This window comes from Salvelinus fontinalis, chromosome 7, assembly GCF_029448725.1.
Source record: "Salvelinus fontinalis isolate EN_2023a chromosome 7, ASM2944872v1, whole genome shotgun sequence".
NCBI lineage: Eukaryota > Metazoa > Chordata > Actinopteri > Salmoniformes > Salmonidae > Salvelinus > Salvelinus fontinalis.
This window is the reverse complement of record NC_074671.1, coordinates 31,384,703-31,412,005: the sequence shown is the minus strand read 5'-3', so window position 1 is coordinate 31,412,005 and position 27,303 is coordinate 31,384,703. Positions and strand designations below refer to the sequence as shown.

Sequence of the window (27,303 nt, the reverse complement as noted above, 5' to 3'; positions counted from 1 at the left end):
AACTTGCCTTAATAGAAGGAACCATGAATTCTCTGCTCTGTATCAGAAAATTCGACAGGAGAATGTCAGGCAATCCATCTGTGAGCTGAAGCGCAGCTGAGTCATGCAGCAAGACAATGATCCAAAACACAATCAAGTCTACATGAAAATGGCTAAAAAGCAACACATTTGGAGTTTTGGAATGTCCTAGTCAAAGTCCAGACCTAATTCCAATTGTGATGTTGTGGCAGGACTTGAAACGAGCAGCTCATGCTTGAAAACCCACAAATGTCGCTGAGTTAAAGCATTTCTGCATGCAAGAGCGGGCCAGAATTCCTCCACAGCAATGTGAGAGACTGATCAACAACTACAGGAAGCATTTGGTTGGAGTCATCACAGCTAAAGCTGGCACAACCAGTTATTGAGTGTAAAGGGGCAATTACTTGTTCACATGGGGGAATTGGGTGTTGCTTAACTTTCCTAATAAAATAAAGAATACATCATTTTTAATTCTTTGTAAACTCAGGTTCCCTTTATCGAATATTGGGTTTTGGTTGAAGATCTGATAACATTCAGTATATAAAATATGCAAAAAATAGAGTAAATCAGAAAGCGGGCAAATACCTTTTCATGGCACAGTAACAGCAACATTCACAGATACAAATGCTACATCAGATATGCACAAGATGAACATAAGTCACAAGAATTCAATAAAAAATGTCATCACCTTGCCCTCGAAGGTGACCCGGAAGTCTTCCTGAGAGGTCAGCTGGATGTCCCTCCTCTGCCAGTAGTTTCCCTGGTCTCCAGTCAGGTTGAGGAGGAGCTGGTGACCTGAGGAGCTGGTGACCTGGAACACGTTCAGCGTTCCAAAGCCGTCTCCAGACATGTGCAGGTAGAAGCGGATCTGGAGAAGGGAAGGGACACACACACAGGAAAGTGACAAACATAGTGAAGTCATGCAAGTGTGGCCAAGTTTAATTGGTTAAACTAACTCGTCATCGTATGCAGCGTAGCCTAGTGGTTAGCGCGTTGGACTAGTAACCGAAAGGTTGCGAGATCGAATCTCCGAGCTGACAAGGTACAAATATGTCGTTCTGCCCCTGAACAAGGCAGTTAACCCACTGTTCCTAGGCCGTCATTGAAAATAAGACTTTGTTCTTAACTGACTAAAATCTTAAAATACCTCCATCTGTACCATCACATTTCTAGCTGGATAAGCACAGACAGCCTGAGAAATACCATGCTATTTAAGCAATGACAGACTTTCCTCTACTCATTAAAGTGAAGTTTAAATACCCCTGACTTGTAAAGGACCAAAAGGCTCCTTAACAGCTTCTAACCCCAAGCCATAAGACTGCTGAACAATTAACATTGACCCCCCCCCCCCCCCTCCATTTGTTTTGTACACTGCTGCTTCTCACTGTTTATTATCTATGCATAGTCACGTCACCCCTACCTACATGTACAAATGACCTCAACTAACCTGCACCCCCGCACACTGACTCGGTACCGGTACCCCCTGTATATAGCCTCAATATTGCTATGCTATTGTGTTACTTTGTATAATTGTTTTACTGTAGTTTATTTGGGAAATATTTGAACTTTTCTTGAACTGCACTGTCGGTTAAGGGCTTGTAAGTAAGCATTTCACGGTAAGGTCTACACTTGTTGTATTCGACGCATGTGACAAATACAGTTTGATTTGATTCAGTAAATCTGACCAAAGTAACAAGCACCTGAGACTCATGCTTTCTGCATTACCATTGACCTTTCACTGCAACACTCTTATTATGATTCGTTTCACCTCCCCGTAGACCATGAAAGCAAAGCAAGAGGTCTATCTATATACAAAAGGTCATCTCCGTAGCTCCATTCATTTCCTTCTATTTCCCCTGTTCATTACGGCTAGCCCACAACGTCAGCCACTCAAACGCAGTGCTAAGGAGTTCCACAGGGGTTTCCTACCAAATGCAACTCGATGCAGAGGGAGGGCAGGAGGCAGTGAGAAGACTAAACTACCGCTTCTTCTCTCCTCCCTCTCTTCCCCTCCTCCCCTCGCTCTGTTTAATTGGCGCCTGTCAGCTGCGTGTGTGATTGGTTGGCAGGTCCAGCCCGAGATGAGATAGACACAGTTCCAGACACAGTTCCATACAAACGAGGCACTCAATAAGAAGGCCAGCCTCAGACAGACTGACTGACGTGAGCTCAGTCAGAGAGAGAAGAGAGATGGCCCCTGGACTCACCCACTGCACTGGCTGATCTCGTCACACACAGAGGGAGGAGATACTGACTGACCCAGTCCTTTATACATAATCCCCCAATTCTACCTCATAATCTACCTAAACCTCCTCCCTTAATCTGTCTGTAGGTTTGTATGGTGGATTACACCATCACACTGAATTTGACTTTAAAACAAATTAACCAAATCATTACACACCGTATAACCCTCACTTATGAACCCTTTGTTTATTTATCCCTTATTTTACCAGGTAAATTGACTGAGAACACATTCGCATTTACAGCAATGACCTGGGGAATAGTTATAGGGGCGAGGAGGGGGGATGAATGAGCCAATTGGAAGTTGGGGATAATTAGGTGGCCATGATGGCATGATGGCCAGATTGGGAATTTAGCCAGGACCCTGGGGTTAACACCCCTATTCTTACGATAAGTGACTTGGGATCTTTAGTGACCATAGAGAGTCAGGACACCCGTTTAACGTTGAATCCGAAAACCGGCACCCTACACAGGACAATGTCCCCCATCACCGCCCTGGGGCATTGGGATATTTTTTGGGGGGACCATAGGAAAGAGTGCCTCCTACTGGCCCTCCAAAACCACTTCCAGCAGCATCTGGTCTCCCATCCAGGGACCGACCAGAACCAACCCTTGTGTCCATGTATTGATCAGATGACCCTTTTATCTCGATCCAGTAACACCCACATGGATCCCGAACTGTTATCTACAGTCTCTGCCCTGACCTTTGCCTGACCTTGCACTGCTTGCTCCTGCGGCTGAGGAGGGGTCCTGAGATTCTAGCGGCGTCTCCGGTTGCCTGGGGGAAAGAGCTCTCCACATAGAGGTAGTGGCCAGACGGGTCCCGCAGGGTGTGGTCAGTAGATGGACCTGTGCCAGTGGTCGGTGTGCTGCCCGCTTTGATAAGCCAATCGAAATTGTCCTGCCGGCACTGGCGCCAGGAGCAGAGGTCAAACTCAAAGTTGCAGTGTCCACTGAAGCCCTCTGTAAGAGAGTGAGAGAGAGAGACAGAGAGGAAGAGAGCTTAATTAGTCATTAGTATACTCACCATGACATAAATAACTGCCACACTTGGAACACCACGTCATTTCAATGTGGATAATTGAGTAATATTTGGTTGAGACGTTGATCAATGAGATTACAACCAACAGGGAGCTCCAAAAGTATTGGGACAGTGACACATTTGTTGTTGTTTTGGCTCTATATTCCAGCCCTTTGGATTTGAAATGACAATGACTATGAGGTTAAAGTGCAGACTGTCAGCTTTAATTTGAAGGTATTTTCATCCATTTCGGGTGAAGTGTTTATAAATGACAACACAACCAACAGGGAGCTCTAAAAGTATTGGGACAGTGACACATTTGTTGTTGTTTTGGCTCTATATTCCAGCCCTTTGGATTTGAAATGACAATGACTATGAGGTTAAAGTGCAGACTGTCAGCTTTAATTTGAAGGTATTTTCATCCATTTCGGGTGAAGTGTTTATAAATGACAACACCTTTAGTACATAGCCCATTTTAGGGGACTAAAAGAATTGGGACAAAAGTAGTCAAAAGTTTAGTATTTGGCCCCATATTCCTAGCATGCAACGATCATACACCCCCCCCCCCCCCCCCCCCCCACCACACACACACACACACAAATTCTACCCTCCCCTGTTATTGTAATGGTGAGAGGTTAGCATGTCTTTGGGGAATGATATTTGTGCGTCTGTATGGTTGAGGATAACCTCAAATGCAATGGCGTGCATTCATGGATGCCAAGGGAAGCCAGGCTATTTGACCAATAAAACATTTTAAATAAAATAAAAGTATCTTTCGTCTCTTTCTGTTTTCATAATTTCTTTCAATTTGCACTGGAGAAATCATCCAAGCGAGGGAAACAGTGCCCCTCTGTCTCAGTATGTGTAGCCCATCTATCTGATGCTGACTGGACCAAAATAGTATAACATGTTGCCGCCGTAGCAAATTGATTGATTGATGTCAGCAAGCATTTGGCCTCCCATGATAATGAATTATGAAAGAATTAGCCAATCAGCGTGGAGCTGATGTCTCGATCGTGTGGGGGATTTACGGACCAAAACGCAGCTCTTGGAAAATAAGCCATCTTCTTTATTAACACACAACACGAAGATGAACACGACACAAAACACTTTAACAAAAACAACAAAACGACCGTGAAGCTACAAACGTTGTGCACAAACATACAGGCTACTAACGTTCTTACATAGACAATTACCCACCAACAAACAGTGAGAATGCCCTACCTAAATATGACTCTTAATTAGAGGCAAACGCAAACCACCTGTCTCTAATCAAGAGCCATACCAGGCAAACCAAAACCAACATAGAAACAGATAACATAGAATGCCCACCCAACCTCACGTCCTGACCAACTAACACACAAAAACTAACATAAATAGGTCAGGAACGTGACAGTACCCCCCCCCACAAGGTGCGAACTCCGGACGCACCAGCACAAAGTCTAGGGGAGGGTCTGGGTGGGCATCTAACCACGGTGGTGGCTCAGGCTCCGGGCGCGGTTCCCACCCCACCATAATCCATCCTAACTTCCTCCCACAAAGAATGTCCACCCTCTTTTTTCCCCCACACAATTCTCTTAATGATATATTTAATAAGGATAACACCAGGACAGAGAGATAAATCAAGATAGAGGGATAGATAAGACTATAGAGATAGATGAAGATAGAGAGGGAGATTAGGATAGAGGGGCAACTCCGGACTGAAAGGCAGCTCCGGACAGAGAGACAGCTCTGGACTGATGGGCAGTTCTGGGTATCCAGCCTTTTCAGGCTGAAGGGCAGCTCATGGCTGACTGACGACTCTCGATGCTCATGGCTGGCTGACGGCTCTCGACGCTCATGGCAGGCTGACAGCTCTCGACGCTCATGGCAGGCTGACGGCTCTCGACGCTCATGGCAGGCTGACGGCTCTCGACGCTCATGGCAGGCTGACGGCTCTCGACGCTCATGGCAGGCTGACGGCTCTCGACGCTCATGGCAGGCTGACGGCTCTCGACGCTCATGGCAGGCTGACGGCTCACGACGCTCATGGCGCTCTGACGGCTCTGGCTGCTCATGGCTCTCTGACGGCTCTGGCTGCTCATGGCTCACTGACGGCTCTGGCTGCTCATGGCTCTTTGACGGCTCTGGCTGCTCATGGCGCTCTGACGGCTCTGGCTGCTCATGGCTCGCTGGCGGCTCTGGCAGATCCTGTCTGGTTGGCGGCTCTGGCAGATCCTGTCTGGTTGGCGGCTCTGGCAGATCCTGTCTGGTTGGCGGCTCTGGCAGATCCTGTCTGGTTGGCGGCTCTGGCAGATCCTGTCTGGCTGACGGCTCTAGCGGCTCCTGTCTGGCTGACGGCTCTAGCGGCTCCTGTCTGGCAGACGGGCGGCTTTGCAGGCTCATGGCAGACGGGCGGCTTTGCAGGCTCATGGCAGACGGGCGGCTTTGCAGGCTCCTGGCAGACGGATGGCTCAGACGGCGCTGGGGAGACGGATGGCTCAGATGGCGCTGGGGAGACGGATGGCTCAGATGGCGCTGGAGAGACGGATGGCTCAGATGGCGCTGGGGAGACGGATGGCTCAGATGGCGCTGGGGAGACGGATGGCTCTGGCCGGATATGGCGCACTGTAGACCTGGTGCGTGGTGCCGGAACTGGAGGCACCGTGCTAATGATAAGCACCTTCCTACTAGTGCGGGGAGCAGGGACAGGGCACACTGTATTCTCAAAGCCTACTCTATCCCTGATGCGTGGTACCGGCACTGGTGACACCGGGCTGAGGACAAGCACATCAGGATTAGTAGGGGGAGAAGATACAGTGGTTTCAGGGCTCTGGAGACGCACTGGTAGCTTAGTGCGTGGGACCGGAACTGGAGGCACCGGGCTAGATACACGCACTACAGGGAGGCTACCGGAGAGAGGAACCGGAGCTATGAGGGAACGCGTCTGGCACGGAAGCCGAAAAAGCCCGTGAGTAACTCCCAAAAATTTCTTGTTCTGTCTCGATCGTGTGGGGGATTTACGGACCAAAACGCAGCTCTTGGAAAATAAGCCATCTTCTTTATTAACACACAACACGAAGATGAACACGACACAAAACACTTTAACAAAAACAACAAAACGACCGTGAAGCTACAAACGTTGTGCACAAACATACAGGCTACTAACGTTCTTACATAGACAATTACCCACCAACAAACAGTGAGAATGCCCTACCTAAATATGACTCTTAATTAGAGGCAAACGCAAACCACCTGCCTCTAATCAAGAGCCATACCAGGCAAACCAAAACCAACATAGAAACAGATAACATAGAATGCCCACCCAACCTCACGTCCTGACCAACTAACACACAAAAACTAACATAAATAGGTCAGGAACGTGACAGCTGAGCTCAACTGTGGGTTTTCCTGATGCAGCAAAACACCCACCAAGGAGGCCAGTTTGGATATGGCTTCAAACCAATCAAATCATTTCCGAAGCAAAACAACCTTTTCAGAAAAACTTGTCTGTTTCTGTCACGTTCGTCGTAGTGAGGAGACCAAGGAGCAGCGTGATGTGAATACATTCTTCTTTAATTAACGAAGAACACTTAAACAAACTAACAAAACGAACGTGAAGCTATAATAACTGAGTGCTGACATGCAACTACACATAGACAACTACCCACCAACCCAAAATGGAAAATGGCAAACTAAATAGGATCCCCAATCAGAGACAACGATAAACAGCTGTCTCTGATTGGGAACCAATTCAGGCCACCACAGACCTACAATATACCTAGGCTAACAAACACCCCTAGACATACTAAAAACCCTAGACAAGACAAACAAGCATACCCACCCTCGTCACACCCTGACCTGACCAAAATAATAAGAAAACATAGATAACTAAGGTCAGGGCGTGACAGTTTCTGGTCTGCTTGTGTTGATGTCCTGCAGCAGCACTTTCCTAAGCCAATGATGGAGATAGGAATTTGGACTTGTGGTTTTGACTTAATTCTCTGTACAGGCCATTGATTATGATGGCGATTCTGATCTGACCATAAATTAATATATTGTGCCACTGACCTGAGACAAAAGTTCAATACGTAGCCTAGACGTTGCCTAGTAAGCGCACGCTAACTAGCTAGCTAACTTACCTGGTACATTGTTGCCCATGCGAGGAAGTTAGGCTGGCAAGCATTTTAGCTAGGTAGCCAATGACAACCAAAACTAAAAGTGTACTGTATGACGGAGCCAGACAATTTTGCCAACATGAAAGAGGAGGATGGCATTGGCATTCAACTAGTCTACAAGTAGAGTGAGTAAAAAAACCACATTACTTGTGCACACACGCACAGACTAGAAATCTAGACTAGAAAAGGACAGCCACTTGATTTTAAGTAACATTAATTGGACTAAATAGTTTAAGGTATCTTTAAGTTTGATTTCAGTGTATAAGCATATATAGCCTTGTTTTAAAAAAAAATTGAACTTGCAACCGTTCAGTTACTAGTCCAATGCTCTAACCACTAGGCTACGCTGCCGCCCTAATTTGAAGATGTTTAAATGTTTAAGTTGAAATTGTGCTGGAATAGCTGAGGCAGTTCCCCTGTCGTCTTTGTGCTGACGTGCGGTAACTCTGTGGTTGTAAATCAGTAGTTGTTAATTAAACTGTCAAAAACATTAAATTACTTGACCATGCTGCAGATTATATAACTATTTGTAACATGCAATATTTGGTTCGGGGACTTCAACTGACAGATGTTGCTCTCCGGTTTTGTGATGAAACAAACGTATGTATAGTTGAATTTATTCCGCCACTGTGTGGCTGTTGTCTTGTTGTTGTAACGGCCTTATTGTACATCACGGTGGCATACGAACGAATGGGTTTGTAACGGCTGTCTTCGGGTGAAAGAGAGGAGGACCAAACTGCAGCGTGATGATAATCCATATTTTAATAGGCTACTTAAACAACAAACTGACAGAAAGAACCGAAGACACTACAGTCCCGAACTAGTGAACACAGACCAGATGAACACACGAACAGGAACAATCACCCACAAAACACACTACAAAAAAGGCTACCTAAATATGGTTCCCAATCAGAGACAATGACTAACACCTGCCTCAGAACCATATAAGGCCAAACAAGAAACCCCACATAGAAACAGACAACATAGATAATACCCACCTAGCTCACGTCCTGACCAACTAAATAAAGACTAAACAAAGGAAATAAGGTCAGAAACGTGACAGGGTTATAGAGCAAACGCCGCAATTATCACAACAAAGGTTGTAATATGGCATTTTTACTGGCTTGGCTTCCTCAAGACATTTTACTCACGTACCTCTACCGCTCAAATGAAAGCTGACAGTCTGCACTTTAACCTCATAGTCATTGTATCATTTCAAACCCAAAGCGCTGGAGTACAGAGGCCAAACAACAACAAAAAAGCACTGTCCAAATACTTTTGGAGCTCACTGTATATTCACCCACTCAAAACACTGCCTAACGTTATTACAATTTATACTATACTTTTAACTATGTAAAAGTAGTCTCGCAAACCCGACGCTAGGCAAGAGCAGTGTATGCCGTAGCATTGGATACATTGTGGGAGGCGACGGTCTGCCTAGGGAGACTAATCTAATAGCACAACCAAATTCCAACGGAAAAACAATGTCAGATTTTTTGGTTTAGTCGTCACCGAAATGTTTATCACTGTGCTTTCAATTATTTAAAAGCACAGCAAAGTTCAAATGGGAACACAATGTCAGCTATTTTGTTCATTTATACAACAGATGAATGTCTTATCACTGTGCTTCATCTAATAGCAGAACCAAATGACTTGGATTGCAGTTGAGAATACATTAGAAAAGTAGGCTACATGGTGCATGTGATTGTCATTCGAGATTCTGCACAGATAATGACAGCAATTGAGAAGATAATATGATTACATAACAAGACATTCATATTTACATAATGCTCAAAATGTGGCCATGGATGTGTTACTCATTTTAAGGTTGAATGTTACATTAGATTGGTGTTTTTAATTAAGTGTACATTGCCACCACAGTAATGGCCTATTTACTGCCTTACCTCCCTATTCTTCTACATTTGCACACACCGTACATAGTTGAAGTCGGAAGTTTACATACACCATAGCCAAATACATTGAAACTCAGTTTTTCACAATTCCTGACATTTAATCCTAGTAAACATTCCCTGTCTTAGGTCAGTTAGGATCACCACTTTATTTTAAGAATGTGAAATGTCAGAATAATAGTAGAGTGAATGATTTATTTCAGCTTTTATTTCTTTCATTACATTCCCAGTGGGTCAGAAGTTTACACTCAATTAGTATTTGGTAGCATTGCCTTTAAATTGTTTAACTTGGGTCAAACAATTCAGGTAGCCTTCCACAAACTTCCCACAATAAGTTGGGTGAATTTTGGCCTATTCCTCCTGACAGAGCTGGTGTAACTGAGTCAGGTTTGTAGGCCTCTTTGATCACACACACTCTTTCAGTTCTGCCCACGCATTTTCTATAGGATTGAGGTCAGGGCTTTGTGATGGCCACTACAATACCTTAACTTCGTTGTCCTTAAGCCATTTCGCCACAACGTTGGAAGTATACTTGGGGTCATTGTCCATTTGGAAGACCCATTTGCGACCAAACTTTAACTTCCTGACTGATGTCTTGAGATGTTGCTTCAATATATCCACATAATTTTCAAGCCTCATGATGCCATCTATTTTGTGAAGTGCATCAGTCCCTCCTGCAGCAAAGGACCCCCACAACATGATGCTGCCACCCCCGTGCTTCACGGTTGGGATGGTGTTCTTTGGCTTGCAATCCTCCCCCTTTTTCCTCCAAACATAACAATGGTCATTATGTGGATATAGATACTTTTGTACCTGTTTCCTCCAGCAACTTCACAAGGTCCTTTGCTGTTGTTCTGGGATTGATTTGCACTTTTCGCACCAAAGTACGTTCATCTCTAGGAGACAGAACGCATCTCCGTCCTGAGCAGTATGATGGCTGTGTGGTCCCATGGTGTTTATACTTGCTTACTATTGTTTGTACAGATGAACGTGGTACCTTCAGGCATTTAGAATTTGCTCCAAATGATGAACCAGACTTGTGGAGGTCTCCAATTTCTTTCTCGGCTGATTTCTTTTGATTTTCCCATGATGTCAAGCAAAGAGGCACTGAGTTCGATGGTAAGCATTGAAATACATCCACAGATACACCTCCAATTGACTCAAATTATGTCAATTAGGCTATCAGAAGCTTCTAAAGGCATGACGTCATTTTCAAGAATTTTCAAAGCTGTTTAAAGTCACAGTCAACTTAGTGTATGTAAACTTCTTACCCACTGGAATTGTGATACAGTGAATTATAAGTGAAATATTCTGTCTGTAAACAATTGTTGGAAAAATGACTTGTGTCATGCACAAAGTAGATGTCCTAACCGACTTGCCAAAATTTAGTTTGTTAACAATACATTTGTGGAGTGGTTGAAAAACGACTTCAACTGTAGATTTTTCTATTTTGTTATTGACTGGACGTTTGTTTATGTGTAACTCTGTGTTGTTGTTTTTGTCGCACGGCTTTGCCTTATCTTGGCCAGGTCACAGTTGTAAATGAGAACTTGTTCTCAACTGGCCTACTTGGTTAAATAAAAGGTGAAATAAAAAATCATCACACAAAATTCAACAAAAGCTGCTGTAAGTAACACTGTTCTATAATTAATTATTATCAAACGGGCAGGCGAAGGGTCTCTCACTCACTGCAGATATAGGGGACCTCGTCGGAGCCATCTCCACAGTGGTTGAGCAAGTCACACAGGTTGTCCTCTGGGATGCAGTATCCACTGGAGCAGGTGTACTCCTCAGGCCCACACGGCTGCTCTGGGCTGAGGGGAGGGGTGCAGTTCTGGAAGGTCACGTCATCCACCACCACATCTCCCATGTAGCTGATCCCCCGCTTGGCCTGGAAGATCACCTAAATGACAGTCAGGATGGAAGTCAGCCATCTGTCCAAGTCGTTCAATGCTTGAAGTAATACCCAAATACTTATAAATCAACAAAACTGTCTAGTACCGTATATAAACTAGCAAATTCACAATAACACGTCATTAGTCTCGTTCTCAGCCATCTTCACTATAATCCTGGTAAGCAAGGCTAAACATTACATAAACACAATTAAACCCAACATACCAGGGCATCCCAAATGGTACCTGGTCAAAAGAAGGGCACTATAAAGGGAATAAGGTTCCACTTAGGATCTAGCCCAAAATCACCAGCTGTATACTACACAAGCAGCTCATCCTTCAAATTGCTGAGTCATGTACAAGTAACTGCCAAAATAAAGGAAACACTTGAGTAAATGAGCGACACAAAGTATATTGAAAGCAGGTGTTTCCACACAGGTGAGGTTTTCTGAGTTAATTAAGCAATTAACATCCCATCATGCTTAGGGTCATGTATAAAATGCACAGTTGCCTATTATTTTGGCTACCGTGGCTAGAAGAAGAGATCTCAGCGATGTTGAAATAGTGGTCTCAAAGGAGGAGGTCTAAAGGGTGTGTGTATGAACACTTATGGGAGATTCTAGAGAGACACCTAAGACAGTGTTTTTCACCACCATTAACAAAACACCAAATTATGGAATTCCTCATGGACTAATGGTGTCGCATCCCTCCAATCGAGTTCCAGACACTTGTAGAATCTATTCCAAGGTGTATTGAAGCTGCTTTTGTGGCTCGTGGTGGCCCAACACCTTTAAGATGGTGTTTCCTTTATTTTGGCAGTTACCTGTATTTCACATGAGAGAGAGGACCCGGGCTGATTAAGTGCTTTGTGGGAGAGCGAAAGGGCACTGAAGCTCTGATGGTAAGAAAGCTGCTCTTGAACACACCGCTTCAGTGCTAAAGGACACACTGATTGCTCTATCTGAATGGCTGATCTGACTGGGCCCAGTTGACAAAGGTTAATGGACATCAGTACAAAGGTCAGGGGATTTGTTGCTAAAATTGCTATTTCACTGTTGATGTCAGGTCTTTGTCTTGTTTCTGGTTGGGTGTACTCAGCCATTGGATAGCATGCAGTGATAGCATGCAGTTTCTTCCTAGATAACTTCCGTCGAGGGAGATTTTCCTGGCCACTGTGCTTTTGCATTTGCTTTGCTTGCTCTTTGGGGTTTAGGCCAGGTATCTGTAAAGCACTTTGTGGCAACTGCTGATGTAAAAAAGGGCTTTATAAAATAAATGTGATTAATTCTCTTTACAGAGTCAAACAATCAATCTGTGGCTGTGTGAGTCGAAATCCTCTGAGTGTAACAGTCAAGCATGAATTGCAAATGACCCCCCCCCCCCCCCCCCCACCCCACAAAAAAAAAGAGTCCACAAAACAAAACCGTTTTATATTTTAGTCATTTAGCGGACGCTCGTATCCAGCATGGAACAGCATGAATAAGCATGAATCACTCCACAAGACCTGTGACAGATGGATTTATGGACATGGTTCTCTCCAAGACAAGATGATTGACAGACCTGGAAGTCATGGTCGATTCCGAGAAACACTTCTCCACGTCTCCATTTGTTGCCTTGGTTACCAGTCTGGGACCACACTTCATGGGTGACATTTCCATACTTCAATAACACCTGTGAAATACAGTAAGAAAATCTCACAATTGTACCACAGCTTTGTGATAAAACATTTTTTTTTTTTACTTTGTCATGGCCATTAGCTGTGTTTTATTCACCATATGGTATATTGTGGTGCAAAGTACTTTTGAGAGACTGAGAACAAAATATGTTTCAGCTTATGTAAAAAAATAATAATAATTAAAGCCTGCCATAAAAAAACGATAAAGGCTTTTTTAATTTAGATGACAAAATAAGTGCCATGTTTTTTGATGCAGGCTTTTAGTTTCACCATTGTTTTTTTTGTACATAAGCTAAAACGTATTCTCAGTCTATTTAGACCCTTGTTTCCTATGAATACCATTTATATATTTTTTCACAGGAACAACGCAATGCTTCTTATTTTCTCTTTTCTTGATACATCTGAGAGACTCTATGGAATTCATTCACCTGCAGGGTTCCCACAGTGAAGCCGCTCATGTGATACCAGAATCCCAAGGTGCACTGGGGTCCAGTGGAGGAGATGACAGGGGTCTGCAGGTCGGTGATGTGGCCGTAACCACCGTTGGAGCTGTCTGCATACATGTACCAACCCTCTGGACTGCCACTAGTGTAGAGACAAGAAGAGGGGAGGTTAGAGGTTCACATTATTAACACAATTCAATTGAATTCAAACAACTTTATTTGTCACCATGGGGCAATTCTATTTAAGGCTATAGCTGTGGTTCAGACACATACAATAAATAGAGATGACCATGAAAGACAATTACCTTAAAGTGCAATACAATATATATGATAATGAATAAAAAAGGCAGAAAGTATTAGTTTATGGGAAATAGGGTTGGGTAAGAACAAATGCACTGTAGTTGTCACACCCTGATCTGTTTCACCTGTCTTGTGCTTGTATCCACCCCCCTCCAGAGTTCCCCCATTATCCCCTGTGCATTTATACCTGTGTTTCCTGTTTGTCTGTTGCCAGTTCGTCTTGTCTTGTCAAGCAGACCAGCGTGTAATTCCGTGTCTCTTTAGTCCCTGTTTTCTAGTTCTTACAGTTTTGACCATTCTGCCCTTCCTGACCCTGACCCTGCCTGTCGTTCTGTACCTTACCCCCTGGAGTGGAAGACAGCCTTCAACACGGCTAGCGGACACTACGTATACCTGGTGATGCCATTCGGTCTGACCAACGCTCCTGCCCAGGCCCTGGTTAAATGACGTTCTCCGCGACATTTTGAACCGGTTTGTGTTCGTCTACCTCGACGGCATCCTCGTCTTTTCCCGCTCAGCTCAAGAACACGCTCTCCACGTCCGACAAGTCCTCCACCGTCTCCCACCCCACACAGAGTGTCCGCCCACAGAGGCAGAGGCAGGTCACTGAAACTCATCTATCTCTCCCTGTACTAGACCCAGGCCCCTACAGATTGTCAATCACAGTCATCCTTTACAACAATGGGAGAATAGAGTAGAGGGCTGCGATTCGCTTGACAGCTTTCATCCATCTCCATAAGCTCACAGCTCCCTGGATACCATGCCTCTCCACCCTTCCTACCCAAGAGAGGAGAGGCTCCCCTTGGGTTTGGAGAAGGCAGAGTTCCCCCTCTCACTTCCATGGCTGCTGGAGCTTAATGATCGTCTGTTACTGAAGAGTAAAGGACTGCAGCAGGAGTGAGGGAAAGAGGGAGGAGGAGGGGAGGGAAGAGGGATGATTGCACCTGCACTCTGGCCGACTGGCTACAAGAGGAAAGGAAATGACAGAAATAGAGTGGAGGAGTTGATTTCTGCTCTCACTGTCAACCCCTCAGATAGGCAATCATAGCCCAGACAGGTAACCATCTGAAACATCATTACTCAGTTTCAGAGGATGTCTCAGAGGGCTGTGATGGCGTTTTTGACCCCGGTGTGTGTATAGAAATGGTAATCGAAATTGTTATTGTAAAATATATATATTCCTTTACATTTCCTTAGTAAATCAGCTTTTTTTAAATTTATATTTTGATGAAATAAAGAAAAGTATGTGCCTCATTTGCATATATACACTGGGTGTATTTCCCACATGAATAAATTCATATAAATTGGTGGAACAGGGCTGCAACCACAACACACCTGCTGTGTCTAGGCCTACCTGCACTCACCTGCGCGGTCTAGGCCTACCTGCACTCACCTGCGCAGTCTAGGCCTACCTGCACTCACCTGCGCAGTCTAGGCCTACCTGCACTCACCTGCGCAGTCTAGGCCTACCTGCACTCACCTGCGCGGTCTAGGCCTACCTGCACTCACCTGCGCGGTCTAGGCCTACCTACACTCACCTGCTGTGATAAGCCCTACCTGCACTCACCTGCTGTGATAAGGCCTACCTGCACTCACCTGCTGTGATAAGGCATACCTGCACTCACCTGCTGTGATAAGGCATACCTGCACTCACCTGCTGTGATAAGGCATACCTGCACACACCTGCGCGGTCTATGCCTACCTGCACTCACCTGCGCCGTCTAGACTGCCTCATTAATTACTGTTGTCACATTCTCTTGCATAATTCAACAAGTGTGTCAAGAGAAGGATACCCACGCATTTAAAAATCGAAACGCTTGGCTCTAGATTACACCCATCTATACATACTTTACATTGTCTGCAAGATTAGATATAATATCACTATAATCTGAGTGTTCATTTTCAGAAGTTGATTTCATTTCAGCGCATTTGATTTGTAAACCTTTCAACTGTATTAAATCATTTGTTTTTTCAATTGGGGCAGCAGGTAGCCTAGTGGTTAGAGCGTTGGGCCAGTAACCGAAAGGTTGGTGGATTGAATCCCCGAGCTGACAAGGTAAAAATCTGTCGTTCTGCCCCTGAACAAGGCATTTAACCCACTGTTCCTCGGCCGTCATTGTAAATAAGATGCTGTTCTTATTCCGTTGCTAGTGTGTGTGTGTGTGTGCACGTATGCGTGCCTGTACTGTATGTGTACATGTGTGTCTGTGCATGTGTTTGTGGCTCACAGGGTGTGGTCGATGACTGGCCGGTGGTACTGCTCTCCGAGGTGTACGGTGTTTCCCTGGTCAGGGAGCCAGCGGAATGAATGGAGCAGGACAGAGGGAGCAGGACAGACCCTCTCCCAGCCACATGCAACGCCCCCCTCAAAATCACATACCTCCTTCACTGGGGGACACACAGAAAGAAACAAAGAAACAAACACCATTAGACAATACCTATGGTCTTTGAAAAGTCTAAACAATTCCATGTCTGATTCAAGACAATTCTAGTGGTCTCTGTGGATGAAGAGAGTGCACAGCAAGGACAGAAAGAGGGTGGGAGAGAAAGAGAGAGAAGGGAAAGATTCCAATAATTCAGTTCTGGTCAAATCACAGCCCAGGGGCCATATGTATCATGCAGATTTGCCTTTGAGACACACAGTTGAAAATGTTGAAATGGGGAGGCAAGACCTTATCCTATATACACACGGCCCCAGATCTGAGGGAACAAGGTCACTACCCACCACAGTGCTGTTCATCCAACCCATCGGAGCAGTCATGTCTAAAGTCACACACCCTGCTCTGGTCCACACACTCTCCGTGCGCCCCACACACAAACTTTCCCTCTGGGCAGATGTGGGGCTGGACTGTAGGGGCTTCCGTCGGGGGGAAGGGGGTGGTGGGGCTCGCGGAGGGCAAGTCCCCTGAAACAAACAAATGAATAACACACAACACATCCAACAAACTGTAACTCAATCTAGAGTGGGACACAGTTTTATATGCTGGTGGTAAGGTATAACTACAAACGGGAAACTTCCTGAAGAAAAATGGTGTGCTTGCCTCAGCTGTCCCAAAAATGTTTTATGGCAAGCGAAGTGGTCTAAATAATAATAATAATAATAGATGTTGAATATCTAGGGGTCTTGCTGAAGTATGTATACTAATTACCATTATAGAGCACACAGTCCAGGAAGGACAGGTCATCAATGGCGATGTCTCCATTGAAGTCGTCACCGACTGTGCCCTCGACCAGAATCTGCCAACACAAACAACAATGTATGGCTCTGTGTGTGTGTGTGTATGTTTGTTTTCCATCTAAGTGCAGTGTGTTATACTGTACTTCATGGCAGTGTCCCAAATGGCAACTGATTCCCTATGTAGTGAACAGCTACCGTAATTTCCGGACTATAAGCCGCTACTTTTTTCCCACGCTATGAACCTCGCGGTTTATACAATGATGCGGCTAATTTATGTATTTTTTTTTTTCACAAGATTCATGCCGCCAAAAAACTGAGCACCGTCACATAATGTGAGGTAAATCGAGCGCGCTCAAACTTGCCATCATTCTGATTACGGTGGTCATTTTGTCACCCTCATCATGGCAAAGACACGGAGAAATGCATATGATGCAGCTTTCAAGTTGAAGGCGATCGATCTGGCTGTTGGAAAAGGAAATAGAGCTGCTGCACGGGAGCCTTAATGAGTCGATGATAAGACGTTGGAACTGTGCAGATCCGACTGAAAGCCATAACAATCGCCACCGCAATGAAGTTTGACTTTTTTGGTAGGCTACTGTTTACTGCTATTTATTTTTTATTTTTGTTACAAGCCGTGTTTCGTTAAAGCCTATTTATTTTTGTTACAAGCCGTGTTTCGTTTAAAAGCCTATTTATTTTTGTTACAAGCCGTTTTTCGTTTAAAGGCTGTGTAAAGTTAATTTGTTTCAATGTACCGGTAGGCACTTGCGGCTTATAGACATGTGCGGTTTATTTATGTACAAAATACATATTTGTAAAAAATTCAGTGGGTACGGCTTATATTCAGGTGCGCTTAAAAGTCCAGCAATTACGGTATATGGGCACCGGTCAATACAAGTGCACTACATAGGGAATAGAGTGTAATTTGAGATGCAGCCATATGTCTCTTTCAGCCACACAGATAGATATCTTATCAAAGTTCTGACCTCCTCAGCAGGTTCAGCCTATAGCCTGGTAACTGTCGCTCTACCAGGAGAGCAGCACAGTACGGAGAACAATTTACCTCAGAACACAGTTGTAGATTGTCGTTTCAGCACAAACCCAAAATGAGTCCTGAGCAAGTCAAGCACTACAACCAGAGATGTAGTGCTGTAGTAGCGCGGGGGAGTGGCACTCCCCTCACTTTTTCCTATTAGAGAATACACGAAGCTGGTACAAATATTTCTGGAAAATAGATTCCGATCATTTCTAAATAAATTATATTTAATTACCACTAAAATTCCATAAAAACGGTAGAATGGCAAACTAAATCAATGTGTAGACTATAGCAGCCTATAGGTAGGTAAATGGTGATTTCTTCTTTGTCTTCTCTCTCTCTGGGCCAAACGAGTTGGCCAAATCCGATGTAACAAGAACAGTTACAGACAGAAAACTCTACCAGGGGTTGCTAAAACGGCTGTACTCAAAACTGTTTTTTATGGACTTGAGGGTTCATGTCATACGCACTTGAACTCGCCCAACTGTCCATGTGCAAAAATACTAACCTTCATGAAGATTTGACCTACATCTAATAGTCCTACTCATCACTTATTTGTATTGTTATTACAAATAGAAGATTATCACTTCTCACAACGGTGCTCGTTTACAAGATCACACGATTCATTATTATTTTACATAACAGTACAGAACATAGTAGCATATCCTGTAGAATAGTAGGCCTACAACACCAAAACCACCTCCTCAGTCATTTCTTATCTGAAACTGAATAGTAAAAAATAACTACTCATGAGGCCAAAACTCAACAACGAGCGCCACTAGGCAGGATATGCAGTGCATTCGGACAGTATTCCGACCCCTTGACTTTTTCCACATTTTGTTACCTTTCATCAATCTACAAACAATACCCCATAATGACAATGCAAAAAACGTAAATATTACGTTTACATAAGTATTCTGACCCTTCATTTAGTACTTTGTTGAAGCACCTTCGGCAGCGATTACAGCCTTGAGTCTTCTTGGGTATGACCCTACATGCTTGGCACACATGTATTTGGGGAGTTTCTCCTATTCTTCTCTGCAGATCCTCTCAAGCTCTGTCAGGTTGGATGGGGAGCGTTGCTGCACAGGTATTTTCAGGTCTCTTCAGAGATGTTCAATCATGTTCAAGTCCGGGCTCTGGCTGGGCCACTCAAGGACATTCAGAGACTTGTCCCGAACCCACTCCTGCATTGTCTTGGCTGTGTGCTTCTGGTCATTGTCCTGTTTGAAGGTGAACCTTTTCCCCAGTCTGAGCTCCTGAGCGCTCTGTACTTTTCTCCGTTCTACTTTTCGATCCTGACTAGTCCCCCAGTCCCTGCCGCTGAAAAACATCCCCACAGCATGAACCACCAACATGGTTCACTGTAGGGATGGTGCCAGGTTTCCTCCAGACATGAAGTTTGGCATTCAGGCCAAAGAGTTCAATCTTGGTTTCTGTCTGGCCACTCTACCATAAAGGCCTGATTGGTAGAGTGCTGCAGAGATGGTTGTACTCCTGGAAGGTTCTTCCATCACCACAGAGGAACTCTAGAGCTCTGTTAGAGTGATCATTGGGTTTTTGGTCACCTCCCTGACGAAGGCCCTTCTCCTCCGATTGCTCAGTTTGGCCGGGCGGCCAGCTCTAGGAAGGGTCTTGGCGGTTCCAATCTTTTTCCATTTAAGAATGATGGAGGCCACTGTTTTCTTGGGGACCTTCAATGCTGCAGACATTTTTTGGTACCCTTCCCCAGATTTGTGCCTCGACAATTCCTTTGACCTCATAGCATGGTTTTTGCTCTGGCATGCACTGTCAAATGTGGGACCTTATATAGACAGGTGTGTGCATTCTGAATCATGTCCTATCAATTGAATTTACCACAAGTGGACTCCAATCAAGTTGTAGAAACATTAAGGATGATCAATGGAAACAGGACGCACCTGAGCTCAATTTCGTGTCTCATAGCAAACGGTTTGAATACTTATGTAAATAAGGTATTTCTTATTTTTTTTATACATTTGCAAAAAAAATCTAAAAGCCTGTTTTCACTTTGTCATTTGGGTTATTGTGTGTAGGTTGATGAGATTTTTTTTTGTACTTAATCCATTTTAGAATCAGGCCGTAACATAACAAAAGGTCAAGGGTCTGAATACTCTCCGAATGCACTGCATGCTTTGATTGAAACAAAATAGGCCCACGAGAAAGGATAATAGTTTGATAACGCTGTATATTTAAATTCGCTCACAAAACAGTAATTCAACATCTAAATGCATATTCCCATGAAATTGATTGAGATCAAATGATTGGCATGCAGTTTAACTTGGTGTTTGAGGGAATTAAATATGTAAATGTTCTTGTGACAATACGTGTGGGCATAGGCAGACATTGCAATTGGAGGATGCATTTTATGCATAGACCAATTCTACAATGATATTCAACAGGCTACAAATTTTGGTTCAGAAATTATTAAGTAATTCTGTTTTTATTGCGCTCTCTCACCTAAAATAAATTGGACTACACCATTTACTCCAACGCCTCTCTTCAAATCCAATTAACTGGTAGCTAGCAAGCTAATGAAATACTCCACCACTGACCACCCCCAGGTCTGTTCTATACTGAACAAAAATATAAACGCAACATGTAAAGTATTGGTCCCATGTTTCATGAGCTGAAATAAAAGATCCCAGAAAGGTTCCTTTCCATACGCACAAACATCTTATTTCTCTCAAATGTTGTTTACATCCCTGTCAGTGAGCATTTCTCCTTTACCAAGATAATCCATCCATCTGACAGCTGTGGCATAACAAGAAGCTGATTAAACAGCAGGATCATTACACAGGTGCACCTTGTGCTCTAAAATGTGCAGTTTTGTCACACAACACAATGCCACAGATGTCTCAAATGTTGAGGGAGTGTGCAATTGGCATGCTGACTGTAGGAATGTTCACCAGAGTTGTTGCCAGAAAATGTAATGTTCATTTCTCTACCCTAAGCCACCTTCAATGTAGTTTTAGAGAATTTGGCAGTACATATAACCGGTCTCCCAACCACAGACCATGTGTATGGCATTTTGTGGGTTAACAGTTTGCTGATGTCAAGGTTGTGAACTGAGTGCCCCATTGTGGCGGTGGGGTTATGGTATTGGCAGGCATAAGCTACGGACAACGAATACAATTGCATTTTATCTATGGCAATTCTATCTATGCACAAAAATACCGTGATGAGATCTTGAGGCCCATTGTGAGGCCCATTTGTTTTAAGGTATCTGTGACCAACAGATGCATATCTGTATTCCCAGTCATGTGAAATCCATAGATTAGAATCTAGTGAATTCATTTCCATTGACTGATTTCCTCATATGAACTGTAACTCAGTAAAATCTTTGAAATTGTTGCACGTTGCATTTATATTTTTGTTCAGTATATTACAATTCCACACAGAGTGCGAATTAGACCGTGACATTCGGGAGAGCCTATTGGGCCTAATATTTAGTATGGGCCTAATAATAAAGACCTAATTTAACAGTAAACATGTATTACATTTTAATGTGGCACGAACACAACCATTCATGATGTTTTCATCTGATTGTGAAGCAAATCACTTCAAAAAGTAGGCTACCTGCGGCTGTGCACGCTCGTCCATAATTCCAGCATCCAAATAGTGCACTGTGCACGTGCCATTTGATAAATGTTAAGCGATATCTGTTACAAACACCATAAGTATAATGACATTTGGTGATTGTCACTACAGTGGTGTGTATTCATGGATGCCACGGGAAGCCATGCTTCCCCAAAAATGTGAACAACAAAAAAAGTATGGAAGAATGTTTCATAATTTTCCTTCAGTTTGCAAGTGGCTCAATCTATCTCACTGGAGAGAGCGGTGAATTGTCATACTCTTTTTGGCCAGACAGTATCAGATACATGGGCTACACATACTGAGACAAAGGGGCGCTGTTTCGCTTGCTCAAATGTTTTCTTCGGCGAGGTTGATGCATCTTGCTGTCGATGCGCGTCCCGGTCAAATTATCAATATTTAGAGACCATCCCCCAAAGTTGGACTTTTGTTGAGTTTAGAGGAAGTCATGTCTCATTCAGCAGATCTTACCTCTCCCTGGCTCCCCCGTAATTCGGACTGATAGAGCAATGTGTGAGTGAGTGAGTGAGTGAGTGAGTCTATCTCCTCCACCCTTAGAGGGCTGCTTTTACTCCTCCTACAGCTCACCTCAGGCCTGAGTCAATTAATCTGAACTGTTAATTGGATGTGAGCTGGAATAAACCCAAGTTTATTGGACAGAGGAGAGATATGCCCCAGTCTAGGGAAGAACGTGACAACCCCTGTCTACAGCATATTAGCTAGTGACTTAATCAGGCCCTCTTTGCTTCAGTGCAATTAAGCCTTGTTCACACCGCAGACCTTAATGCTCAAATCAGTTTTCTTTTTCAAATCTGTTTTGGAATTCTGAACGCCCAAACAGCAAGTTACAAGTGACCAAATTGGATTTGTGTGTGTTCAGACAGCAGTCATTTGCTATCATGGCTACGCTAGTTGTCATAGTAACAATGGGTGTGTGCGCAGAAGTGTAGGTTGATTGGTGGTGGTGCTCATGCTTTTTATCACTCAGAGGTTATGTAGCAAGCTAAGGTGACAACAATGCCTGCCATGGACGCTTCCCAGTTGTTTTGAATGTTCAAAATCATAGTGTAAGGGAGATCACGGGACTCTTGAACGAGATGGCCGCATGAACTAAGAGTTCCGCACAAGTCATTTCCAATTCTTAATCTTACCTCCACTTCAAGTTAAACCCCATTAGCTATAGTCAAAATAGCCATGGCGGCCACAAAAGGCAACATTACATGTGACATTTTTAGCCGGACTCGAGCAATAGCCACGGAAAAAGCCTCCAAGAAACAGCTAGCTTCAGAAAAAACTAGCCTCATTAGCCAGGAGCTAGGCCTTCCCAAGGCCCAACAACTGCCAACCTCATCCTCTGTTGAAGACATCCTTTTATTTATTTTATTTTGGCTACGAGAGGGATATGCCCTATAGCCTAACCTAGGCCTACTAACGTTTTATCTTAGAGAGGGATATGCCCTATAGCCTAACCTAGGCCTACTAACGTTTTATCTTAGAGAGGGATATGCCCTATAGCCTAACCTAGGCCTACTAACGTGTTATCTTAGAGAGGGATGTGCCCTATAGCCTAACCTAGGCCTACTAACGTTTTATCTTAGAGAGGGATATGCCCTATAGCCTAACCTAGGCCTACTAACGTTTTATCTGAGAGAGGGATATGCCCAATAGCCTAACCTAGGCCTACTAACGTTTTATCTTAGAGAGGGATATGCCCTATAGCCTAACCTAGGCCTACTAACGTTTTATCTGAGAGAGGGATATGCCCAATAGCCTAACCTAGGCCGACTAAGGTTTTAGCCTTCTTTTATTTCACATTTTATGTGAAGTGAGAAAATTAACCATTTACAGCGTGTTATCTTGTCTGTAGAACATATTGGCTATTTGGGAGACACATCAACAGACCTAACGAGAGGATCAGTGTGTCAAGTTGATGTGTATGATCGCCTTATTATTCTGTTGATGTAACAAATAACTTATCCTATAGATTCATCTTAGGGATTTGTTCCCTCATTTCTGTTTTTTTTATTTAACCTTTATTTATCTAGGCAAGTCAGTTTTAAGAACAAATTCTTATTTACAATGACGGCCTACACCGGCCCAACCTGGACGACGCTGGACCAATTGTATGCCGCCCTATGGGACTCCATATCACGGCCGGTTGTGATACAGCCTGGATTCGAATCAGGGTGTGTGCAGTGACGCCTCTAGCACTGAGTTGCAGTGCCTTAGACCGCTGCGCCACTCGGGATTAAGCCTATGTCCTTTGGAGGATTTATTAGTAGGCTGGGCTATTGCTTGTACTTACTTTATTTCTCCCTCTCTTTTTAACTGTGGCCTGGACGGATGCTACATTGTCACTCAGTTAATGCGGGGCGGAGAGGATGAGGCATTGTTCGCATTTTTCGGAAACAGAATTGTGACTAAGTTTGCGGTTAACAGATCCAACAGGAAACAATATGTCGAGTTGTTTGGGAATTCGGCTGGGGTGTTCAGAGATTGTTCTTTTTTTATTTCATGTGATCGCAGCTGTAACTATTATCCACCTATGCCCAGAGATGACTTGCACTAGAGTTCGATAACCGTACAATGACTTTGACTCGTACCTTAGATCTACTGACATGGACCTGCCATGGGCTAGGTCCTGCAATAAAACGGAAAAAGATACTATGTGCTCTCAAAAAGGAAAAAGCAGACCTTGCGCTATTACAAGAAACACACCTCCTGTGGTGCCAGTTTAGCGAACACGCTAAACTGAGCAGAGCTAGGGTGGGACAGGTGTATTTCTCATCTTTCAAATTTAACAATTGAGGCACAGCCATACTTATCCATAAGCATGTTCCATTCATAATTGACAAAAACATATCTGATCCGGAGGGGAGATTTACTATAATAACTGGGTCACTGTATGAGCAACCAATTACTATCTTAAATATATATACGCCCCTAACACAGATACTCATTCATGTTAAAAATGATAACCCTGTTCAATGAGCATTGTGTTTCCTTTGGCGTGCTGGAGATTTTAATTGTCCCCTCAACCCAACCCTGGAAAAATCATCTCAAGTCCCCACCACAAACCCTAGATCGGGAAAGATGGTGAACTCTCTTACTAAAGCGATGGGACTGATAGGTATCTGGAGAGAGACTAATGGCTCATCTATGGACTATACATACTACTCCGATGTCCATAACACCTACTCTCGTATAGATGACAATTTTTATCCCAGTGAATTTCATGACTTCTGCCACTTGTACAATCGAACCCATAGCACTTTCAGATCATGTCTTTGTCCGACCTCTGCTTTGACCTCTGTAAAACCATCCCGAGGTCAAAGAATTTGGAAATTCAACACCTCCGTGTTATAAAACAAAGCATTCCATACATTGGTCACTTCATGGATAGACGACTACACACAAGACAACAAAGACTCTACTGTTTCTCCAGCCACAATGTGGGACGCTCCCAAAGCCACACTAAGAGGTTATCTAATTGCATATGCTTCTTCTAAGAAAAAAGCAATGGAAGCACACAGGTGCAGGTGCTTCCAAACAATCAACAGACAGCTCCTTCTGGGGTCAACTAAAAGCAGCCAAAGCCAAACTAAACTTGGACTATACTCGAGAGATAAAAAATATGTTTTCTTCACTAAACAGAAATACCATGAGTATAGCAAACAAGCCTAGCAGATTGCTTGCATACCAGTTTAAAAAAGAGCAGTCCAAGCATGCAATCATGGCAATCCGAACAGAAGATGACGAAGTCACTTACGATCCAGATAAAATGCATTTGACTTTTCATGATTTTTACTGCAAATGATATACTTCTGAGAGAAAACATACAGACGCAGAACTCGCTTCCTTCATAGAGGGATCTCGCTACCAAAACTATCGGAGACTGACCAAGAAGATCAACTCCCCCTTCACTCCCGAGGAGGTCCTGGAGGCAATTATCTCCATGCCACCTAACAAGTCCCCAGGCCCAGATGAATTTCCCAGAGAGTTCTACAAAGCTTTGTGGTCCCAGCTTAGCCCCATTTTCATGCCAATGCTGGATGGTTTTTGTGAAAACTGAGCTGTCCCAGATTCTATGTACACAGCTCACATTGCAGTGTTGCTCAAAAAAAGACAAGGACCCTCTATCCTGCTCGTCCTCCTAGCCCATAAGCTTGTTGGTTTTCGACTACAAAATGATTACCAAATTGCTTGCCAAATGACGAAACACTTTTCTTCCCAAAATAATAAAAGCGGACCAAACCGTCTTTTTGATATTATAGATCATGTAAACGCACAAAAGACCTCTGTCCTGCTGGCTTCACTGAATGCTGAGAAAGCGTTTGACAGGATGGAGTGGAGCTTTCTGTTCTCAGTCTGAGAAAAGTTCAATATGGGCACCAAACTTTAGTAAATGGATGAAGTCCCTATATTCTCATTCAAATGCCATGGTGTCTACTAACGGTCTGAACTCTCACAGATTCCCTTTGAGATGTGGAACAAGACAAGAATGCTCGCTGTCCCCCCTGCTCTACTTGTTGGGGGTGGAGTTGATGAGGAGCGATCCAAGGATCATGGGGGTTTCTGCAGGCGGCCTTTAGAACAAGATTTCACTATATGCGGATCATGTCTTGCTCTACATATCCAACCCTGAGAAATCCCACCCTCCCATTTTAGACACAATTGCTCAGTACGGCAAGGATATAAGATATATTTGAACAAATCCATTGTTTTCCCTTTCAATCTTCGACTCACCAGCTCTATGAAGACACTCTTCCCGTTCCAATGGAAGACACAGGGGTTTCAATACCTTGGAATCTTTGTAAGACCAGACCTGAATTGCCTTTTCAAGGAAAATGGTCTCCCACTCCTGGATCGAATCAAGAATGATCTCCAAACCTGGATTTCCCTCCCAATTACCTTAGTCGGAAGAATCAATGCTGTCCGTATGGACATCCTCCCTAGATTGAACTATTTATTTCAGATGCTCCCATGTTATCTCACAGTTTATTTTTTCTAAACAACCAACCAAAGCATCATCAAATGTATATGGGGCAATAAAAAACCTAGGATCAAGTTCTCCATCAAGTTCTCCATTCTATCGAAACTTGAATATAAGAGTTTTGCACTTCCCGGCCTTCAATTGTACTACAAATCCACAACATGTTAACATGGATCACAAACAGACAAGACTCAATGTGGATTCAGATAGAGGCCCAATCCTGTGGTCCATTGCCCCTACGCTCAATTAAATTCATGAATAACTTTAGTGAAGTGGGCAACAAACCTTTGTGATTTACAATGTCCTACTTGCATGGAAGGACTGCAAGAAAATACCTCGGCATTTCCTCACAGATATGCTCTCACTCACCTATTATATGCAACCCGGACTTGCCCAAAGCCTTGAGTGATGCCAACTTTCATCTTCGGCATACTCTAGGGATTAGGACCATTTCAGATCTGTTTCATCAGAACACAACTATACTGAAATCCTTTCAAGAGTTCTGCAGTGAATTCAATGTGCCAAGATCCATTTTTTTTTTTTAAAACATCTTCATATTAGACACGCCATTTCCTCATTCACTTCCAAGGGGCGCTTTGGAGCTCAGCTGAATGAAGTCGAGACCCTTCTTGCCACAGCACAATCCACCAAAGGCAAAATCTCCTATCTCTATAGACTCCTTTCTAAGAATGTGGGCTCCTCCTTTACCCCTTTGAAAATAATCTGGGAAAAGGACCTTTGTCTGACTCAGTGAAGAGTTATGGGGCGGATGTTTGCGACAGGGTATACTGCTCCTCTACTAATATAACAAAAAATATATATAT

The 27,303-nt window shown here is 43.8% G+C and overlaps 1 protein-coding gene across 1 annotated transcript in view; it reads right to left on the bottom strand.

Annotated features, from left to right (window-relative positions):
• malrd1 (MAM and LDL receptor class A domain containing 1) overlaps positions 1–27,303 on the bottom strand; it is a 132,021-nt gene that overhangs the window by 67,344 nt on the left and 37,374 nt on the right. Inside the window, exons 11-18 of the mRNA XM_055929156.1 lie at positions 16,807–16,894; positions 16,383–16,562; positions 15,886–16,045; positions 13,343–13,499; positions 12,800–12,910; positions 11,037–11,250; positions 2,975–3,222; positions 707–886 (exon numbers count right to left, since the gene is read on the bottom strand). Coding sequence (XP_055785131.1) covers positions 707–886; positions 2,975–3,222; positions 11,037–11,250; positions 12,800–12,910; positions 13,343–13,499; positions 15,886–16,045; positions 16,383–16,562; positions 16,807–16,894 — 1,338 coding nt within the window. The remainder of the gene's footprint in view (positions 1–706; positions 887–2,974; positions 3,223–11,036; positions 11,251–12,799; positions 12,911–13,342; positions 13,500–15,885; positions 16,046–16,382; positions 16,563–16,806; positions 16,895–27,303) is intronic.